The following is a 23,363-nucleotide window of genomic DNA, read 5'->3' as shown; positions in this document are numbered from 1 at the left end:
TTAATCTCCATATTCCCATCAACTTTCTACCTCCACTCCAAACTTTTCCACTTACTTTCAAACCAAGAGACAATTTTACAGTGGCCAATTAAGTTGCCAATCCTAGATTCTGTACCTCCTGTCTGATGTAGCAGTGAGAAGAGGGCATGAAATGGATGGTGGAGGCATTTGATGATAGATGCCACCTTACTAAAGCAGCAGGATACATGGGGAGAGTGCTGATGGTCACATCAGGATAAGACAAGGAAAGTTTAACAGTTGCATTGTGCCATTTTCATTTCAGTAATTAAACTGTAGTTTTTGAATTGGAAGGTTGTTGATTCCAACTATATGCCAATTTCTTCTGATTCGGAATAGTTTCGTTTATTGTCATGCACTGTAGGGTGCAATGCAGTTCCTTGCTTGCATGAAATTCACAGAGCAAGTACTATACATGATAGTAATAAATAAAACAAGAAATGCAGCAATAATTTCAAAACAATGAGAGCAAACAAGATAGTCTGTTGTCTAGACTACTACTGAGTGCATTTTCCAGGCAGCAGTGTGGCTTCGTCAGTGGTGTTGACTGCTGTCAACCCAAAGGTCTGCAAGAGTCTGTCAAACAGGGATGCGCTCTTAGCCCACTGCTCTACCCTCTCTATACCCATGATTGTGTGGCTAGGCATAGCTCAAGTGTCATGTATAAATTTGCTGATGATGCAACTATTGTTGGCAGAATCTCAGATGAGTGTAGAGGAGTTTGTTGAGTGGCTCACAGAAGAAACCTTGCACTCAACATCTGCAAAACCAAAGAGCTGATTGTGAACACAAATCAATCCCCATAGAGGGATCAGAGGCGGAGAGAGTGAGCAATTTCAAGTTCCTGGGTGTCAGTATCTCTGAGGACCTAACCTGGATGCAACATATTGATGCAACTGTAAAGAAGGCAAGGCAGTAGCCGTATTTCATTAGGAGTTTGAGGAGATTTAGTTTGTCAGCTAAAACGCTTGAAAACTTCTACAAATGTACCGTGGAGAGCTTTCTGACCGGCCTGAAGTACTGTCTGGTATGCGAGGTAGGGTTACTGCACAAGATCAAAGTAAGTTGCAGAAATTTGTAAAATTAGTCAGCTCGATCATGGGTACAAGCCTCCGTAGTATCCAAAACATCGTCAAGCAGCTGTGCTTTAGCAAGGTGGCATCTATTACTAAGGATCCCCACCACCAAGGACATGCATTATTACTCAAACACGAGGAATTCTGCAGATGCTGGAAATTCAAGCAACACACATGAAAGTTGCTGGTGAACGCAGCAGGCCAGACAGCATCTCTAGGAAGAGGTACAGTCGACGTTTCAGGCCGAGACCCTTCGTCAGGACTAACTGAAGGAAGCGATTTGAGAGGGGGAGGGGGAGATCCAAAATGATAGGAGAAGACAGGAGGGGGAGGGATGGAGCCAAGAGCTGGACAGGTGATTGGCAAAATGGGTATTATTACTATTGGGAAGGAGGTAGGGACTCAGTGACTCCGAAACAGCTTCCCCTTTGCCACCTGATATTTAAATGGATGTTGAACCCATGAAGATTACCTCACTACTTTTTAATTTCTGTTTTTATTTGCATTACTTATTGTAACAACTATTTTATATATATATATATACTACATTCAGTTTTTTCTCTCTATTTAATTATCATGTATTTCATTGAACTGCTGCTGTAAAGTTAACAAATTTCTTGACACACGCCTGTGTTATTAAACCTGATTCTGATTTTTCACAGACATAAATTATTTTGTAGCACTATTTGAAATGCCAGCCCAACACAAATCTCTCAATTTAGAAATTAATGAGCCATTTTTTTTCTGTCACTGGGACTTGTGAATAGACTCCTGTTTGCATACAAAGCCTCAATGCCCCAGAAATAATTAATTGGCAGTAATGCACTCTTTTGCTTGAGGGTGTGAATCCTGTATCAGTACAAATTCACCTTCCTTTCCAAAGGGAAGTTTCATGAAGCCATCAAGAAGTTAAAACTTTGACAAATAAAGAGTAGTGGTTGTAAGGAGTTCACCAAGTTTCAGGGTAATTGCCCTGTTTTTAAATGATTCTTTTTTTCTGCATTTTCAGCTTCCTTTAACTTGTCAGATGTTTTTTCTTAAAGGAATTCAAAACCAGGCATAAACAAACAAAATTAATAGGTCAGTGAGTTGCACTCTGAGTAGTTTGTAAAAGGCTGGTGCTAGATCTGCAAGAAGTTACTGAGTAAGGCTGCTGCAAGGCAACCAAGAGATGCAAAGGCTGAAGGGCATTTCGAAGTTACAACATTAAACGTAGTCAACCAGCCCAAACAGTCCCCATTATGATTTTTGTCCCCGTGATTTAAATAATATGAGGAGGAAGATGAGATTCCTAATGGGAGGGATAATACTGGACTGGATATGTGCAAGTGATTTTTGGGCAAGTTGGAGTTTGTGGGAAACACAAGACACAATGGATGCTGGAATCTGGACCAACACACTGGTCCTTGGGTTGAGATTCTAACTTGGAGGAAGGCCAACTTTGGCGGTATCAGAAAGGATCTGGCAAGTGCGGATTGGGACAAGGTTGTTTTCTGGCAAAAATGTATTGTGGTTATTGAGAAACATTGAGGCCCTGGTTAAGAAAATGAAGGAGGTGCATAGCAGGTATAGGCAGGCAGGAACAAATGAGTTACTTGAGGATTATAAGAAATGCAAGAAAACACTTAAGAAGGAAATCAGGAGAGCTAAAAGAAGGCATGAGGTTGCTCTAGCAGTTAAGGTGAAAGAGATTCCTGAGGGCTTCTACTGATTTACTTATAGCAAAAGGATAGCAAGGGACAAAATTGGTCCTCTGGAACATCAGAGTGGTAATCTATGTATGGAGCTTAAAGAGATTTTGAATGGATTTTCTTTGCATTTGTATTTACTTGGGAGATGAATGTAGAGGTCATGAATCCTATACAGATTACAAAGGAGGATTATTTTGCTGTCTTGGATAAATTCCCAGGACCTGACAAGGTGAGAGGCTAGTGCAGAAATTGCAGAGATCCCTTGCAGAGATCCTTAGCTATGGCGTGAGGTGCCAGAGGATTAGTGGATAGCTAATGTTGATCCGTTGTTTATGAAAGGCTTTAAGAAAAAGCCAGGAAATTATATGCTGGTGACCCTGACGTCATCAGTTGAAAAGTTATTTGAAGGTGTTCTATGGGACTTGATATCTAGGTACGTGTATTTGGATAGAAAGGGATTGATAAGGGATAGTCAACATGGCTTTGCGCATGGTAGATCATTTCTAACCAATTTTATTAAGTTTTTCGAGGAAGTTACCAGAAATGTTAATGAAGGCAAGGCAGTGGATGTTGTCTATTTGGACTTTAGCAAGGTATTTGACAAGGTCCCACATGGAAGGTTGATCAAGAAGGTTCAGTTACTTGGCATTCAAGATAAGGTAGTACATCAGATTGGACGCTTGCTTCATGGGAGAAGCCAGAGGATGGTAGTAGATGATTGCCTGTCTGACTGGTGGCCTGTGGCAGTGGAGTGTCACAGGGATCAGTGCTGTGTCTGTTGTTTATATCAATGATCTATCTAGCTGATAATGTGGTTAGCTGAAACAGCAGATTTCTGGATGACACCAAGATTCGGGGTGAAATGGACAGTGAGGAAGGCTATCAAAGCTTGCTGTGGGATCTCGATCAGCTGGAGAAATGAACTGAAAAATGGCAGATGGAATTTAATGCAGACAATTGTGAGGTGTTGCACATCTGTAGGACCGACCAGGTTAGGTTTTGTATGCTAGAGACTTTGGAGGCATATCAAATCTCCTCAAACACCAAATGAAATACAGTCACTGGTGCGCCTTCTTCAGTGTGTTGGGCCCTGGATAGAACCTCTAGGATTTTAACACCCAGGAAATTGGTGCTGCTCACCCTTTCCACTGCTAACCCCTCAATGAGGACTGATGTATGCTCTCCCAGCTTCCCCTTCTTAGTCTGCAATCATTTCCTTGGTTTTGCTGACAATGAGTGCAAGGCTGTTGTTGTGACACCATTCAACCAGTCAGTCTATCTCAACAGTGGTGCCATCGGCAAATTTGTAGATGGCTTCTGAGCTGTGCCTAGCCACACAATGCTGAGTGTAGAGCCCTAAACTAAGCACATATCCTTGAGACGCACCTGTGTTGATTGTGAGTGAAGAGGAGATGTTTTTACCGCTCCATACTGACTGTGGTCTCCCAATGGGAAAGTCAAGGATCCAATTGCAGAGGGAGGTACGGAGGGCCAGGTTTTGAAGCTCGTTGATTAGTACTGAAGGGATAATGGTGTTGAATGCCAAATTGTAATTGATAAACAGCAGCCTGCCATATGAATCACTGCTGCTGTTGTTATGGAGCCAAAAGCTAACAGCCTACATGATGGAAAGGATTTGAAGTTTGAATCCACATTTCAGTTTTGAAGAGATTTACCTTGAGTGAATACTCGAGAGAATGATGTAGTGAACAGCATTATATAATAATATATGACAATGACAAAACAGAAATAATATTTACACTTGCTGAAGTTTCCATCCTTTGTGTTTTGTAACAAACTGCTTGTAGAATTTAAGGAAAGGCTGAAAGGATAGAACTTTGTGGCATGTGTAAATTATGAAAAACTCTGTAGGACATGACTAGCATGTTCAGTGATAGTGATCTTGTTGAATTTTACAAAATTCTGATGGGGTTTGACATGGTTGATGTTTCTCACACTGAGGGCTGCGCTTCAAACCTGTGTCATAGTCTCCAAATAAAGGAATCAGCCATTCGGGATGGAGAAAAGGAATTCTTGTTATGATTGTACTACATCGGTGAGGCCACCCTCCTGGAGTACTGCACACAATTTCAGTCTCAAATTTTAGGAAAGCAGATATTAGCATTGCGGGCAATCTGAAAGAGGTTCACTAAGCTAATTCCTGGGATGAGAGGGCTATTAGGTCTCTATCCTTCAGAGTCTAGAAGAATGAGAAGTCATTGTACTAAAGCATACAGTATATCTTGGGGGAGAGTGGGGGGTGGGATGAGAGAAATATGAACGAGGGGTCGAGTTTGGGGAGGGAGGGGCAGACACTTGAAACAGGTGTGTAGGTACTTCTCACAGAAGGTGGATCTGTGGAATTCTTTACACAAAGGATTGTGGAGACTAAATTACTTAGAGGTATTTGAAAAAGTAAAGACATCTTTGAAAGATTAAAGAATCGAGGGTTATGGGGATTAGGCGCTGAAGAAGAGATGAGGTCTAGAACTGATCAGCCATTTGCTGACTAGCAAGGCAGATTGCAGGGCTGTTGATAAATGGTACTGAGGTAAAAGATCAGTCATAGTATAATAGCATGGCAGAGCATGCACAATGAACTGAAAGCTCTATTCCTGTTTCTATTTCTTTTGAGTCTGTGTTCATTACAAGCAGAACTGAAGGTTCTTAAGATGTTTAGAACAAGAACATTAAGGTACTGAAAATAGCATCCAGTTTATTCACAAGAGAAAATCTGCAGATGCTGCAAATCCAAGCAACACACACAAAATCCTCCAGCATTTTGTGTGTGTTTCCAGTTAATTCAGAGATTCAGCTGTAAGGAGCTTGCAAAGACCGCAGCAGTTACCTTACACAGTGTCATTTGTTGATAGTCTTATTTAAATGGTAGAAAAAGCAAAAAAATGTAATTTAATTGCTACATGTTCCATTATTATTTCAATGCAAAGATTTAGATATACTGTATGTGTTGTTTTATTCACTATGAATTCCAGTGCTTGTCTGTAAGATCTGTGAAATGATTTACAGTTTAATCTGAGGTTTGAGAGAAAGGATAATATACTCATTTCACTTAAAGATTTTCAGGATGCAAAAAAGAAAAATAGGCAATGTTTATTCTCTGTATACTCCTAAACATTAAAATCTTTTTTTCCCCATAACGTCTATACCTGATTGTGTTCTTATTTGATGATGGTCTTCACATTTTTTCTTATATTTTGGACGTGCTATTTTTCTTGCATTATTTGTCTCCTGTGTAGAGTGTCATTTATAGACGGGAAAACCAGTAAGCAAGATAACATCTAATTACTTCATATTCTTAATATATAACTTAATTTATATTATATATAAGGTAATTTATATTACATTATTATAATATCTAATTCTTCTACTGATATCTTCCCCCTTCCTTACCAGTCCCGAAGCAGAATCTCGGCCCAAAGCGTCAACTGTTTATTCATTTCCATAGATGTTGCCTGACCTGCTGAGTTCCTCCAGTATTTTCCATGTCCTGATCTGATTTATATTGTATTACTTCCAGCAATCTTTCAAAATACTTTTCATCTCCTGCATAAGTGCCATTTAATTTTTAGAGCGATCGGAAGAAAATGGTTTTCTTGTGCCTTTCTAAGATATTTTCATGTAGCAGGCTAAAAAATGACATTCCCTGTTCACTCCCACCATATATGCTAGGAGCAAAATATATCTTCCTGCTATATTTCTGTAGTCAAATAGATTAAGGTGATTAATATATAAAAATAAATAACACAATGTATGCAACACACATCAAAGTTGCTGGTGAACGCAGCAGGCCAGGCAGCTTCTCTAGGAAGAGGTACAGTCGATGTTTCAGGCCGAGACCCTTCGTCAGGACTAACTGAAGGAAGAGCTAGTAACAGATTTAAAAGTGGGGGGGGAGATCCAAAATGATAGGAGAAGACAGGAGGGGGAGGGATGGAGCCAAGAGCTGGACAGGTGATTGGCAAAAGGGTTATGAGAGGATCATGGGACAGGAGGCCCAGGGAGAAGGAAAAGGGGGAGGGGGGGAAAACCCAGAGAATGGGCAAGGGTCTCGGCCCAAAACGTCGACTGTACTGATTCCTAGAGATGCTGCCTGGCCTGCTGCGTTCACCAGCAACTTTGATGTGTGTTGCTTGAATTTCCAGCATCTGCAGAATTCCTCATGCAAAGTAATTGGTCTCTTTTGCCAACTGGGACTTTGGAAGGCCTTTAATGCAGCCATTGTCTGCTGCTATCTGCAAAAATTTCATGGACAGCGATAGGAGCTCCACAATCACTATTCTTTGATGTGAGAAAGAGAAAATATGATATTGAGTGATTCACACATTACCCCCACACCCCTTGTTTGAGTTTCACCATGGATTTCAGATCTTGTATAACCTTGCCATTCTTAACCTCACATACTCTCCATTTCCCTGGCTCCCTCGTACACTGAGCCCTTTAGTGAATAAACTATATCTACATTCACTGAAATTGCTTGACCTGATTAACTGAGCATGCAAGAGGCACAGGAAGCAAGACTTAGAATGTCTTGGGGAGGAAAATGGTACGTGAGTTTAGCCTAGTGACAAGTAGGCGGTCAAGCACAGTATTTTCCATCTCCGTCAAGGTACACCACCTTTATCTTTCTCAAACTACATGTTCAGGAAGTTCACATGTATGCACTGTCTTAAAGCTGCAATATTTCAAAGCCAGTATTAGCAGATGATGTTAATGTTTGGTTATAATATGAGTGAAGTGTGCAAATGCACAATAATATAAATAGTGCCTTGAATATCTTTGTGAATAATAGTGTTTAAGCTATAAAAGTAGCTCCTTTAAGCATGGATATTACTAGAGATAAACAGGGTTCCAGTCCATACCAAATAATCTGAATACTCTCAGATAATTTTTTATTGTTCTTTGAGGTCTGAACCTGGAGAATAGCACCAGGAGAATTTTCTTATTCCTGTTTAGAATTAGATTAGATTAGATTAGATTCAACTTTATTGTCATTGTGCCGAGTACAGATACAAAGCCAATGAAATGCATTTAGCATCTGACCAAAAATGCAAAGAATAGTGTACAAGGGAGCCAGGAAAGTGCAGAAATGCAATAGAACACTGTGGAAGTAATGGCATTTGCATCAATGTTACATGTAAGACCTCAGTTAATATCTGATTTGAAAGATAGTGCTTCTGGCAATAATGTATTGCCTCAGGACTGCACAGATGTATCAGCACAGATAATGGTAACAATGGTGATGAACCAACAACTTTCTGACTTGTGAGAATGCAATACCAACCAAGCAAAACTAACACCCCAGTGTGGAATTTTCAGTTAGTAATCTCCAAACCTCTTCCTGCTTCATCACCCAATTGGTCCTCACCCCTCCCCATACACACAGTGCTTCCACCACTCCATCTGGACCACTGAATTTTTTTCTTTCTAATTCATTTTACGTTTTGGATGTTACTCATTACTCAGAATTATTCATAATTCAGACAAGTTTACGCTCTGAAGTAAAGGGCGGAGGAACTCAACCGGACAGGCAGCAGCTATGAAAAAGAGTAAACAGTTGCCGTTTCAGGCCAAGACCTTTCATCAGGACTGGAAAGGAAGGGGAGAAGTCAGTCAGAAGGTGGGGAAGGGGAGGAAGGTGGTAGGTGATAGGTGAAACCGGAAGAGGGGGACCAGTGAAGTAAAGAGCTGGAAAGTTGATTGGTGAAAGAGATAAAGAGCTCAAGAAAGGTAAATCTGATAGGAGAGGACAGAAATCCAAGGAATAAAGGGAAGGAAGAGGAGCACCCAATGGAGGTGATGGGCAGGTAAGGAGATAAGGTGAGAGAGGGAAACAGGAATAGGGAATGGTGAACGGGGGGGGGGGGGGGGACAATTACCAGAAGTTAGAAAAATCAATGTTTGTTCCATCAGGTTGGTGGCTACCCAGATGGAATATGAGCGGTTGCTCCTCATTGGAGCAGTAGAGGAAGCCAAGAACTGACAGGTTGGAATGGGAATGAGAAGCAGAATGGAAATGGGTGGCTACCGGGAGATCCTGCTTTTTTCTGATGGACAGAATGTGGGTGCTCAGCGAAGCGGCCTGCTTGGAAGGCCTGTTAGTGAAGGGTAAAACTTGACATTGTCCCTAATCCTGGGATAAGATGCTGGAGGAGTTTTTTGTATAGAGAAGTTGTCCTGTCTTCATAGCATTGCTATTTTGGCTTTCCATTGGCAGGTTGTTAGAACCAACTTGACTCATGACCTCAACGTCACTGTAGTTGCATATTCTATGCTGCTCAGAAGATACAATTTTAATATTACTGTACTATTCTAAATTTATCCATTAATCTCTTGGCTACAAAATATTGTTTTATGTTGAAAATGGTTGAAGAAGTTCAAAAATATAGAATGGTGCCAAGTTTGAATAACTATCGCTGAATGCTTAGCTTTTATGTTAAGCCGGTGAACTTGCAGAGGCAGCAACCATGCTAGTTGTCCGCAGAGCTGGAAAACTGAGAATCAGACTTCTGCTACCCTTTTGATTCTGCGACGAGGAAGACTTGTTTTCCCTCAGGATTTCAAATCTTTCAAAATCTCCAGCTAGAGAGCTGTAGATGGTTGTGTTTAGGATGTGCAACTGTAATTTGGACGGTAGGTACGGGGGAGGCTGAGGATTCTGGGGATAGGCTGGAAGCTGGAATTCTAGACGTTTATCATCTTAGCCATGAGCTTACTGAATAGCGGTGCAGGTTGAGAACCATTCTGCTCATTCCTTCTCTTATTTCTTAGCCCCACTCAATAAATTGCATGAATACTAGCCCATGATCAAATAATATATTGTAGAACCATATAATCATTACAGCATAGTTGGAGGTCATTACAGTCTTTACAGCATGACTGGAATAAAAGATGGGTCAGAATAAGAAAGTGGGGTGGGGGAAGGGGAGGAAGAACCACTGAAGATAGGCAAAATGGGGGGGGGTGAAGGAAAGAGCTGGGAAATTGATTAGTGAGATACGGGGCTAGAGAAGGGAAAATCTGATTAGGAGAGGACAGAGGGCCATAGAAGAAAGAAGAGAGGGAGGAGCACCAGAGGGAGATGATAGGCAGATAAGGAGTTAAGGTGGGAGAGAGAAATGGGAATGGGGAATGGAGAGGGGGAGGGGCATTACTGGAAGTTGAGAAATCGATGTTCGTGTCATCAGGTTGGAGGACGCCCAGATGGAATATAAGGTGTTGCTCCTTCAAATTGAGTGTGGGTTCAGCCCAGCTATTTTATGCTGACTACTGGGCACCTTTCTGTACTAACCCCATCACACAGCACTGGTCTACAGCCCTTTATGCTGAAGTGATTTGAGTCTTCATTTAAACATTTCTCTAATGACGTCAGTGATCCAGCTTCAACCAGTATATTCAGTGGGTGAACAAGGGAACAAAGTACCTCATATTCCCTTGGAACCTCTTCCCCCTTACTGGAAGTTTAGGTCCTCTGGTTTTATCGGCCTCTGATAAGGGAAAAAGTTTCCTGCAGTCTATCTCTATACCTCAATCATGACCCACTTAATCCCCTCTGCTCCAGGGATACTGACCTAGATCCTGCAATCTCACTTCAAAGCTGAACTGAAGCTCCATCCCAGACAACATCCCAATAGATCTCATCTGCATCCCCTCCAGCACTATCACTTCCTTCCTAATCCTTGGTGACTAGAAAGCTTAAAATTGCTCCAGATGATATCTTACCAAGGTTTTATAAAGTTGGAGCATATCCTCCTACTTATGTATTCAGTGCCCTGACTAGTAAAGGCCAAAATCTCACATGCATTACCAATCATACTACCTACCTTTGTTACCTCTTCAAACATCTATGGACTTGTACACCAAGGACCTTTTGTTCCTCAGTGCTCTTCAAGACCCTTCCATTCATGATGTATGTTCTAGCTTCGTAAGTGCTTTTAAAATGCATCATCTCACACATTTCTGGATGAACCTCTTCTGTGATTTCACCAACACATCAATTTCTCTACCATCCACACTATGAACAACTCCACTAATCTATGTTAAGCCTGAAAATCACTGATCATACCCCCTGATCCACACCCAAATTATTCCTGCTTATTATGAGCAGCAAGGGTCTCAGAACCAATCTTTGTGGGACACCTTATGTCATTGGTATCTAATCATTTAAAACAATCCCTTCCCATCATCCTCTAGATCCTATCATGTTTGGATCCAGCTTGACAACTTGTCATTGCTTTCATGGGCCTTAACCTTTTGAACTAGTCTATTGTAACTAAATTCCATGTAAGTCAGATCTACTGCTCTTGCTTCATTAAATCACTTTTTTACATCTTCAAAAAATTCAATCAAATTGAAATCAGACTTGATTTGTCCTTGATAAAGCCACGTTCACTGTCTGTGATTAGCCCCTGCCTTTCCAAGTGATCTTTTATCTCCTTCACAATTTTTTCCAGAACCTTCCCTTGCCAAGCTTTTTCCTGCTGCCTTTCTTGAAAAGGGAGATGATGTTTGCTGTCATCTGTTCATTCATTTGTGACCAGTGAAGATTTAAAAATGTCAAGCAGATCCCCAACAATCCCACATCTCCTGCTCTAGTTTAGGATAACTCTCATCCGGTTCTGGGGGTTTAATCCAACTTGGCAAGTGATCAGGAACCTCTTCTTCATGGACTCGTGACTCTGACTCCCTTGTTGAAAACAGCTCAAATTTTATCATAATAGGCAAGATGCTGTAAATGTTTCTCAACATAAAGCAGAACTAGACAAAGTGACACCCTGGTCAATTCATTGCTGATGGGATCAATTCATCTACAGTTGGAAGGAAATAGTGATGAAGAGGAAACAATGATGCAAGACAGACTGACATCTGCTCGAACTTCAAAGTAGCTGTTACTGTCAGAGTGAGTCATTACTATAAATATAGAAAATCATAATATCTTGGAATCCACTTCATGCAAAGCAATCTCCATCAAAAAGAAACAGGATGAAGAACAAATTGATTGAAAGATTAATATTGTTGAGAGCTTCGGGCAGTCTATCCAGAGTTACAGGATCATTTACATCCAGTCAAGAGAATAAAAGAGGTTTCAATTTAATAGTTGGCCATTTCCTTTCTTTAAAGTATCTTCTAAAATTAGCCATTTTCTTTCATATTATTCTGTCAAGCTGTATAAATGTTTCACCTATTGCACTTAGAGTAATAAAATAAAAGACAATTATTAAATAAAATAATTATGGATTGTTGAATAGTTGTTCAGATTCATTTTCATTTCTAAAGTTAACATATTTCAGTTTCCTCCTTGCTTTTCTGATCCAGAATGGAATCTAGTTTTTTTGCTACGTATAAAACCGAACTATCAGTTACTACAGGTCAAGCAGCATCTATAGAGAGAAATAGAAAGCCAACATTTCAGGCCAAGATCCTTTGTCAGGACTTTAAAGGAGTTCAAAGCTCATTAGAGAGGAAGATGAAATATAAATCAAAGAATTTAAAGAGCAAATTTCTTAACAGGTAATTTAAAGATTGAGTAGGAAGTTTCCCTAATGTCCCAGTTACTTAATGCAAAAGTCATGCCTATTTCAATCCCAATCCAAACAGAGTGACAGAGATTTTATGCCAGTTCGACAATTTTTTATGCCATGCCCTATGGCATCACTGTGTAATAGTGAGCTCATTTCTTCCTACACATGTGGGAAAAACCATATAAAAAATGTGCAGTTTTCACTTCCCCACCACCAGCTTCCTGTGTAGTGTACTGTACTGAGGACTGTATAGTTGTACTATACTGTAGACCTGGCTAAGGTATTTCCCTGTAAAATCTGGCAATTTTCTCTGCAGTTATATGCTTGCTACATTTTGTATGTACACACACAAAACAACAAGATTATGTTGCAAGGAATATTTCATATAAAAACATTTCTGACTACTGAAATTAAGTGTGTGGGTTAACAGGTAGTCTTACCTCAGACATACACTATATGCAAGCGCTCTGCCAAAATAAAAACGTTTGTTCTTATTTTGTAGGTTGCACACTGGGACAAAGAAGTTAAGCATAGACATCTTCTGGATGCACAGTCACAAATGAAATAATAGCAGGAGAACTAAGCATTTGGACCAGTCTATGTTGCTACTTGATTGCACTGAAAACACTAGCAACACCTTTGCATGGAGTCAAGAGGTTTGTTCAAGTGAAGTTTGGCTCACATAAACTGTTACTTGCTGTATGAAGTCTGATGCTGTGCTTCACTGATGTGGTTAGTCCCTTTAAATTAGATTTCTTTTATAGAACCCAGTACCTCAGATTGAATATATTTTCACCCTGATAATTGAATGTTGATTCCTGGTAGGATGATGGGTACACTTTAAATGGAGTATATTATTGTTTGAAAAATTTGGGTTATTCTAGAATATTTCTGAGGTTGTTAAGGGAACTGCCACTGGATGGGCTGAGGGTTATCACAGAATATGTGAGATTTGCAGAGCGTATTATGTGTTACAGTATGAAGTCTGATTGTAACAGAATATGCTACGGTTCTTGAGAGTTGTTTATGTTAATTCATTGGAGGGGGATGTTGCTCTAAATTATATTTTTTCAACAAGGAAGTGTTATGAGGTAGGTGGATTATAATTATCATTTCAAGAGGACTAGAATATAAAAGCAAGGATGTAATGCTGAGGCTTTATAAGATATTGATCAGACCACACTTGGAAGGGCATTGTGAGTAGTCTTGAGCTGAATATCTAAGAAAGGAAGTGTTGGTATTGGAGAGAGTCCAGAGGAGGTTTATGAGCATTTTCCCCAGAATGGAAGGATTAATGTATGAGGAGCGGTTGATGGCTGTAGGCCTGAATTCAAGGTAGATTAGAAGAGTGAAGCCTACAGACCATCGAAAGGTCTGGATAGAGTAGATGTTGCCAATAGTGGGAGAGTCTAGGACCAGAGAGCACAGCCTCAGAATAGAAGAACATCCCTTTAGAATAGAGATGAGGTGTAATTTCTTCAGTCGGAGGATAGTGAATCAGTGGAATTCATTGGCATAGATGGCTGTGGAGATCAAATTATAGGATATATTTAAAGCAGAGATTGATAGTTTCTTGATTAGTAAGGGTATCAAAAGATACAAGGGGAAGGCAGAGAATGGGTTGAGAAGGAAACTAAGTCAGCCATGATAGATTGGGGAACAGACCTGATAGGCTCCCATGTCTTAATGGTCTTATAATTTGACAACTTTATAAGATATTCTGGATCTTTTTCTTGGTAAGTGGTTGAAGGAACTCAGGATATTTCACTCTCTGCTTTGTCATCATAGTTCTCATAAAATTAGTGCAACTGCTGCACATCCAGACATCCCACCTCTCCCGGAAGTTCCGGGAGTCTCCTGCATATTGATAGTGGCTCCCTGATGCCCGCAAATTATATACAATATCCCAGAAATCGATTTTATTTTTGAGAGGGAGAGGAAGAGCGAGAGGGAGCATCCTGATTGGTCTCTCTTCATGCTAAGGAGACCTATCGGTTTTCTCTGTGGGTGGGCTTTACAGTCAACCTCAAAAATAATGACAGCATTGTTCGTGCACTGTTTGCAACAGTGACGTTTCTATTGCCCATGGTGGGTTAAAATGTAAAAGACATGTTGAAGTGAGCTTAACAGGTGTCATTCGTTCATTAGCATAGCTAACGTTATTTAAACTAGCTGGCTAGCTACTAAGGAGCTACTCTATTGATGTCCTACGTGATGAGGCCAAACTCCTTGTAGACTTGCTTAAAGTTGTAATAGAATTAAAAAACGACTCCATGATAATATAAGTACATATTTTTTAATGTCACATTTTCTGCATATACCCAACCTGGTTTACAGATTAGACAAAATCACTAAAAAAAGTATTACATACACCCTTGGAGGTTCACCGGAGGTGGGGGGGGGGAATGTGGGGTTGTGGGGGCGGGGGTGCTACCTCCCTGAAATGAGTTTTTGCAGGGTGGGATGTCTGCACATCACAGAACTTTATGTACAGACAGCTAATAGATGGGTTCTGTTTTTATAGGTGTCGGAAAGTTGATTTTATCTGTAAGTTGAAAAGTTCAGAGAATTGTATTCCCTGTGCTCTGGGAACTTGAACAGTCTTTTACATTGGTTTTCAAGTCTTTACTGCGATAGTAGGCTGCACCCATCACATTGGCCATGGATCCAGGATACAATCATCATGACTGAGAGTTTCTGCAAATGGCACTCGTATGAAAGAAGCCCACAGGTTAGGCTGGAACTTAGGGCTCATGGTCACATTAATTTAACCCTGTCCTGGCTGAATAATTATTTTATATTTGAAAATGAAACAATTTTCCCTCATTCAAAATCAGATGGTGGTGAGTTGAACACAATAATTTTAAAAATGCTTATTTTTGGGTAGTCACAATTTTAATCAAACTGTAACAAAATAGTATTATATCAAGGAATAGCTTTTAAGGGAAAGGTTTTTATTTCAACTCTTTGAAAACATAGTTCATATGACAAATTTGGTTTTTGGTCTGGAAATTGTGGGGATATTTATGTAGTGATAGGGAAAAGATACTTTTCAAATTGATGCAACTTTTGATCTAATTAATGTCAGGATTACCACTTGTGCAAAAGGACTAAAGATAAGAACTCATGTCTAATTGACTTTGGGGATAATATCAAGTTCTGGGAAAGAATATATAGTTGATTTAGGAAAGCCTACTAAAGACGTAAATGGCACATGGATTTAATTTGAGCATTGCTTTCAAAGAGCAGGCATTGAAATAACAGGCAGAAATCCCCCTTCTGTGTTGTGAGATTTAATGGACACAAACTCAGAATCAGTGTCAGGTCTATTATTACTGACATACAGTATGTCGTGAAATTTGTTGTTTTGTGGCTGCAGTACACTGTAAAACATAAGTTACTATATTTCACAATAAAAATTAAAATTAATAAATAATGCAAAAGAGGAATAGTGAGGTAGTGTTTATGGCTTCATGGATCATTCAGAAATCTCACGGCAGAGGGAAGAAGCTGTTTCTAAAACCTTGAGTGTGTGTTCTCAGAATATGTTTCATCAAGTGCTGACAAACTTTATTTCAGCTTTTGAATTTCAATTTCGCAATAAAAAAAAATATATATAGTGGGCATTTCCCTTGCAGCTGCAGTAAAGCATGGTTGTGAAAATCCGAATCAGGTTGAATATCACCAGCAGATGTAATGAAATAACTTTATGGCAGCAGTACAATGACATACATAAGAAATAAATATAGAGAAATAAAACAGAGTTACATTAAGTATATGTATATCTGCTAACTAAATAATTTAAAATAAGTAGTGCAGAAAAAAAAAGTAATAAAAAGGTAGTGACGTAGCATTCATGGTTCCTTTTCAAAATCGGATGCCAGAGGGGAAGAAGCTATTCTTGAATCACTGGGTGTGTGCCTTCAGGCTTCTGTACCTCCTTCCCTATGGTAACAGTGTGAGGAGGTCATGTCCTGGGTTGTGGGGATCCTTAATGATGGATGCTGCCTTCCCAAGGCATTGAAGATGTTTTGGATTCTACAGAGGCTGGTACTCACGATGGAGCTGACTAATTTTACAAGTTTCTGCAACTTATTCCGCCCTTATGCAGAAGCTGCCCCGTACCAGCCGGTGATGCAGCCAGTCAGAATGTTCTCCACATATGTTTGTGGAAGTTTTCAAGTGTTTTAGTTGACAAACCAAATCTAGTGAAACTCGTAGCTAAATATAGCCATGGTTTTGCCTTCCTTATAGCTGCATTAATATGTTGTGTCCAGGTTAGGTCTACAGAGATACTGACACCCAGCAACTTGAAATTTGTTTTTCAGCAGTAATACAGTGCAAAACATTTAAAAAAACTGAAAGTTGCAATGAGCAATACGTGAAAAATAAATAATGCAAACAGAGAGCAAAATAATGAGGTAGAGTGTATGGGTTTCATGGACTGTTCAGAAATCTGATGGCAGAGTGGAAGAAACTGTTTCTAAAGCATTTAATGTGCATCTTCAGGCTCCTGTATCTCCTCACTGATGGTAGTAATGAGAAGGGGGCACGTCCCGCGTGATGAGTGTACTTAATGAATGGATGCCGCCTTCTTGAGGCACCATGTCTTGAAGATGTCCTCAGTGGGGGCAGGGTAGTGCCCGTGATGTATTTCACTGAGTCTACAACCCTCTGCAGCTTTTTTCAATTCTGTGGACTGGAGTCTCTCCAGGCAGTGATGCAACCATTTAGAAAGCTCTCCATGGTATGTTTGTAGAAATTCGCTAGTCTTTGGTGACATAACAAATCCTCTCAGACTCCCAATGAAATATAGCCATTAACGTGCTTCTTCATGATTTCATCTATTTGAGATGTTGATGCTTTGGAACTTGAAGCCCTTACCCATTCCACCGCTGGCCCCTGAATGAGGACTTGCGTATGTTCTCCTGACTTCCCCTTCCAAGTGTACATGCGCCGGTCGTGCATACAGCCGGTTACAGTTGCTCCGTTTAATTTCTTACTTTTAAACTTTTTAACTTAGGTTATTTGTTGTATTTTTTCTCATGGTAACACGTTGAAGCTGCATCCTCTCTAACATGCTGGTGGAGAGAGTTTTATTTGTTTTTTTTAGCGCTGGAAATAGTTACAGTCAGACACGTCTCGTTAGCGTGGCAGTAGGATGGCCACATTGTTTATTCCAGGGACCAGCTGATTGCGCTTATGCCGGCTGGTTTAGCGAACAGAGCAGTGGACACCCAGGCTGAAATCTGGTGGAAAACACACAGAGGATGCAGAGGGGCATCAAAAAGGCGAGGGAAGAGGACCGGGTCGAGACAACAGAGGCTTATGGAGAAGAGAAGTTATAAGCCGTGTCTCCCCTCTCTCATCATGGGCAGTGTGAGATCGCTTGGTAATAAAATGGACGAATTGACGGCGCTTGTCAGGAGTCAGAGAACATTTCGGGAGAGCAGTGTCGTGTGTTTTACTGAAACGTGGCTGCAGGAGGACATACCCGATCAAAGCTTTTCCATAGAGGGCTTCCAGACCATTTGAGCTGACCGAAATTGCACTGAGAGCGGTAAGCGTGAAGGAGGGGGGCTTGCAGTTCTGGTAAACAATAGATGGTGCAATCCTGGGCATATTTCGATCAAGAAACGTGTTTGTAGCCCGGATATTGATCTTTTTGCTGTTGGGCTGCGGCCATATCATTTGCCAAGGGAAATCTCGCATGCAATTGTGGTTGTTGTGTACATCCCTCCCTCTGCCAACCTGACATCATTTATACCGTCATAGCCAGATTACAAACCCAGCACCCCAGTGCCCTCATTACCATCTCGGGTGACTTCAACCATGTTACCATGGCTAGAATACTGCCCAACTTCACGCAGTATGTGAGCTGTACAACCAGAGGGGAGAGGACTCTGGATTTGATGTACGCTAACGTTAAGGATGCATACAGCTCCTCTCCCCTCCCCCCATTGGGAAGGTCAGATCACAACCAGCTGCATCTAAAACCCTGCTATGTGCCTCTGGTGAAGAGTAAACCTGCAACCTCGAGGACAGTGAGAAAATGGTCGGAGGAGGCTTATGAGGCGCTCCAGGGTTGTTTTGAGGTGACAGACTGGCAGGCACTCTATGAGTCACATGGAGAGGATATTGATGGGCTCACAGAGTGCATCACTGATTACATCAACTTCTGTGTGGACTGCAATGTTCCGACAAGAACTGTCCTTTGTTATTCAAATAACAAGCCATGGCTACCAAAGGACATAAAGGACATCCTGAACGCTAAAAAGAGGGCGTTTAGAGATGGAAATAGGGAGTAGCTGAGGGCAATACAGAGGGACCTGAAAGCCAGGATCAGGGAGGCTAAAGACAGGTACAGGAGGAAGCTTGAGTGGAAACTCCAGCAGAACAACATGAGAGAGGTCTGGAGGGGGATGAGGACCACCAGTGGGTTCCGGCAAACTAGCAACAGAGGAGCTGAAGGCAGTGTGGACAGGGCCAACGAACTTAACCTGTTCTTTAACAGATTTGACATTGTGGCCCCTGCCCATCCCCCACATGAGTCATCTGTTGTCGGCCCCCAACCAACACATACTCCACTCTCCCCTCCTACCCCTCCTCACAGTCCCCCACCCTGCTCTCATGACTATACCCCTTCCCAACACAAAACCACCATGGTAGGCTTCACAGCTGAACAGGTGAGAAGACAGCTGAAACGCCTCAACCCAAGCAAGGCTGCAGGACCTGATGGTGTCAGTACCAGGGTGCTCAAAGCCTGTACCCCTCAGCTATGTGGAGTACTTCGCCATGTCTTCAACCTGAGCCTGAGGCTCCGGAGGGTTCCTATGCTGTGGAAGACGTCCTGCCTCGTCCCTGTGCCGAAGATGCCGTGCCCCACCAGCCTCAATGACTACAGACCGGTGGCATTGACCTCCCACATCATGAAGACCATGGAGAGACTTGTTCTGGAGCTGCTCAGGTCTATGGTCAGGCCACACTTAGATCCCCTCCAGTTCGCCTACCAGCCACGACTAGGAGTTGAGGATGCCATCGTCTACCTGCTGAGCCGTGTCTACGCCCACCTGGACAAGCCAGCGAGCACTGTGAGGGTCATGATTTTTGACTTCTCCAGTGCGTTCAACACCACCCACCCTGCTCTGCTGGGGGAGAAGCTGACAGCGATGCAGGTGGATGCTTTCCTGGTGTCATGGGTTCTTGATTACCTGACTGGCAGACCACAGTAGGTGTGCTTGCAACACTCTGTGTCCAACAGAGTGATCAGCAGCACCGGGGCTCCACAGGAGACTGTCTTGTCTCCCTTTCTCTTCACCATTTACACCTTGGACTTCAACTACTGCACAGAGTCTTGTCATCTTCAGAAGTTTTCTGATGACTCTGCCATAGTTGGATGCGTCAGCAGAGGAGATGAGGCTGAGTACAGGGCTACAGTAGGAAACTTTGTCACATGGTGTGAGCAGAATTATCTGCAGCTTAATGTGAAAAAGACTAAGGAGCTGGTGGTAGACCTGAGGAGAGCTAAGGTACCGGTGACCCCTGTTTCCATCCAGGGGGTCAGTGTGGACATGGTGGGGGTTACAAATACCTGGGGATACGAATTGACAATAAACTGAACTGGTCAAAGAACACGGAGGCTGTCTACAAGAAGGGTCAGAACCGTCTCTATTTCCTGAGGAGACCGAGGTCCTTTAACATTTGCTGGACAATGCTGAGGATGTTTTACGAGTCTGTGGTGGCCAGCGCTATCATGTTTGCTGTTGTGTGCTGGGGCAGCAGGCTGAGGGTAGCAGACACAAACAGAATCAACAAACTCATTCGTAAGGCCAGTGATGTTGTGGGAATGGAACTGGACTCTCTGATGGTGATGTCTGAAAAGAGAATGCTGTCTAAGTTGCATGCCATCTTGGACAATGTCTCCCATCCACTACGTAATGTACTAGTTGGGCACAGGAGTACAGTCAAGCCAGAGACTCGTTCCACCGAGGTGCAACACAGAGTGTCATAGGAAGTTATTCCTGCCTGTGGCCATCAAACTTTACAACTCCTCCCTTGGAGGGTCAGACACTCTGAGCCAATAGGCTGGTCCTGGATTATTTCCTGGCATAATTTACATATTACTATTTAACTACTTATGGTTTTATTACTATTTAATTATTTATGGTGCAACTGTAACAAAAACCAGTTTCCCCCGGGATCAATAAAGTATGACTATGACTATGACTATGACAAAAAACACAATCAATTCTTCAGTCTTACTGACAATGAGTGCAAGGTTGTTGTTGTGACACCACTCAACAAGCTGATCTGTCTCACTCTTGTATGCATCTTTTGCTTATGGCTCGCTTTGCTCATAGGTTTCAAGGTCATTGTGGTGATGAACTTTATGCACTGTCAGATGCCTGGAGTGAGCAACTGTCTGAAACCTACAGCTACATGAAGAAAGTCCCTGAAACTTAGAGCAGAATAAGATTCGTTCTTTCTCATGGAGGGCAAATGGGTTTGTGTAGGCCACAGGTTTTACACATGATTCAGGTGACTTTGCCTTGTGAGCATCCCACATCAGTTCTTGGATGTACAGCCGCTGAGTGGGATTCAGCTATATAACCGTCTGATGTCATCTAAGTCACTGTCTGGCACCTTGTAAGCAACTGTGATACCTTAATTCTGTGGCTGTCTGCTCTGCAATCTACACTTGTACTAACATGGTGAAGAAAATGGTCACAGATAGGAGATGAGGAGCATCTTGACCTTGGTGTGAAACCCTCCAGCAAACATGATAAAATCAAGTTCAATGCTGCCTTGAAAGGTGGGATGATGCAGGCCATCATCATGCTTAAATGATAAAGTTATAACCATTCTGAAGGAAGCTGTAGTACTTGGCTGAGCAGATCTTATGACATTTTCTTGACTGCTGCCTTGGAGCTCTGGGGCTAGAGTCATAAATCGAACAGCACTGAAATGGGGCCTTTGATCCATCTCATGCATGCTAACCATGATCCCTATCTGCACCAATCCCATTTCCTCACATTGGGCCTAAATTCCTCTATGCCTTTCCTATCCAAGTACCTGCAAGTCTTCTAAAACATTGCTAATTTTATCGGCTCTTCCACCTATAGCTGGAGCTCTTTCCAGGTATTCACCTTGATACGAGAAATTTACCCTTGTGACCTCTTTTGAATTTCTCAACTCTCTTCCTCAAACTGTGCCCTGTAGTTCTAGATACTCCCTTCTGGGAAAAAAAAACACAAATATTCTGTCTATCTGTCCTATCTAGGCTGCAAATAATTTTATAAATTACTTATTGTCACTCTGAGGCTCCTGTGTTCTAGTGAGAATAAATCTGGACATTCGGTATAACTGCGGCCCTGCATTCCAGTCAACATCCGTCTGCAGTCTCTCTACTGCGGCCACATCCTACCTCTTGTGTGCCAACCAGAACTGCACAGAATGCTCTTAAGTGGGTTTAACCAATGTTTTGTACAGATGCAGTATGATATCCCAGCTCTTGTACTCAATGCATCAGCCTATGAAGGCAACAGTAGAAAATGCCTTTTTCACTTCCCTATCCATGTGCTTTGCCACTTTCAGGGAGAAATAGATTTGTACCTCCAAGTCTCTTTTTACATCAATGCTGTAAAGATTCCTGGCATTGACTCTATATGTCTTACAAGAATTTAATCTCGCAAAGCTCGATAACAGGATTAAATTCTATCTGGCACTGGTCCAGCCAACTTTCCACGTGATTTGGGTCCACTGTACTCTTAGTTATCTATGACTGTGCTCTGTGGAGCCACTTGGTCCTCAGACATTGAATTTGACACAATTTTTGTGTCACCTAAGCTTACTAATCATACTCCCTACATTTCCATCCTAAACATTTGTATATTTTTCAAACAACCAAGTTCCCAGATTTAGACTGACACCTCCCTGACAGGAGTGGCAGAAGTCTGGGATGGATGACTCATTTTGAATCGCAGTGCCGCCATAAAATGCTGACCCGTACTCCATGGACCCACTCAGGTTCTCAAACATTGGATGCATTTGTACTGCATTGAAGCAAAAGTAGCAGTTACAGTGGATTCACAATGTGTTAATGAAGTTACCCTCTACTTGCAAGCTGGAAAGACAGATTACAAGCTCCATACAAAATCCTAAGCAAGATTTAGTGTGATGGATTTTTTTTAGGCAACATTGCATATTTTGGCAGACTTCCTGGCACTTTGTGGTGCACCCATTTTCCACCTTCTATGGGTAGCCCATCAGAATTCTTGCCCCTGCAGCAGAACTAATTTTAAATCTCATCATGCCAAGACATGGTAAATCTTATTTTTTTTGTTGGACACTACCTGTGTCTATAATAGAGCAGCTGAGCAGTTAATCACCAACTCTAACCTTGCCTTTGTACTGGGCTGACGGTTTTGAGTGTTAAAGTAACGGTATGATTTCCTCTTCACATCCTCTCCTCACTCTTCTGCTGAGAACCAATGTTGCAGATTCAATGGTAACTTTCAAGAGTAAATTTGATTCTTCCAGGGGGAAATACAGTTGAAGGACTGTGGAGTAGGGGAGCCAGAGAACTGTTTCTCAGAGCCAGGCTAGGTACAAGAAGGCAAGATGATTCCTTCTATCCAGTTGTTTTTTTCTGAAGATTTGAAAGATAAGGTTTAAAAGCACTGCTTGATTTTGTCTTTCAGAGAGAGGAGGAGGTTCATTCATTTTTTTCTCTGCTGATGGTGTACTTATGAAATGATTTTCAATGTAGCTTATTTGTTACAGTGAAGAATCCAGTGATGAACACTGGGGCAGTGTGGGAGAAAGTTTGTGCAGGAGAGACAAGGGTATCGCAAGAACATTGCACAAGTAAGTGACCTGAATTTTGTTTATAAACAAGAGAAAATCTGCAGACACTGGAAATCCAGGCAACACATACCGGCTGAAGGGTCTCGGCTGGAAACATCGACTGTATTCTTTTCCACAGATGCTGCCTGGCCTGCTGAGTTCCTCCAGCATTTTGTGTGTGTTGCTTGAATTTT

General features: G+C 41.7%; 1 protein-coding gene across 4 annotated transcripts in view; it reads left to right on the top strand.

The window, feature by feature from the left end:
- Positions 1-23,363, top strand: part of LOC140187208 (phosphoinositide 3-kinase regulatory subunit 6-like) — a 114,840-nt gene that overhangs the window by 25,333 nt on the left and 66,144 nt on the right. For 3 of the 4 annotated variants that reach the window (XM_072242282.1, XM_072242281.1, XM_072242279.1), the window contains exons 2-3: positions 12,827-12,980; positions 23,107-23,190. In XM_072242282.1, the coding sequence (XP_072098383.1) occupies positions 12,968-12,980; positions 23,107-23,190 (97 nt within the window). In that variant the 5' untranslated portion in view covers positions 12,827-12,967. The other variant, XM_072242280.1, reaches the window with a different exon arrangement.

Source organism: Mobula birostris, chromosome 24 (assembly GCF_030028105.1).
Source record: "Mobula birostris isolate sMobBir1 chromosome 24, sMobBir1.hap1, whole genome shotgun sequence".
NCBI classification, from domain to species: Eukaryota; Metazoa; Chordata; class Chondrichthyes; order Myliobatiformes; family Myliobatidae; genus Mobula; species Mobula birostris.
The sequence above is the reverse complement of the archived record's forward strand: the minus strand, read 5'-3'. Positions and strand labels throughout refer to the sequence as shown.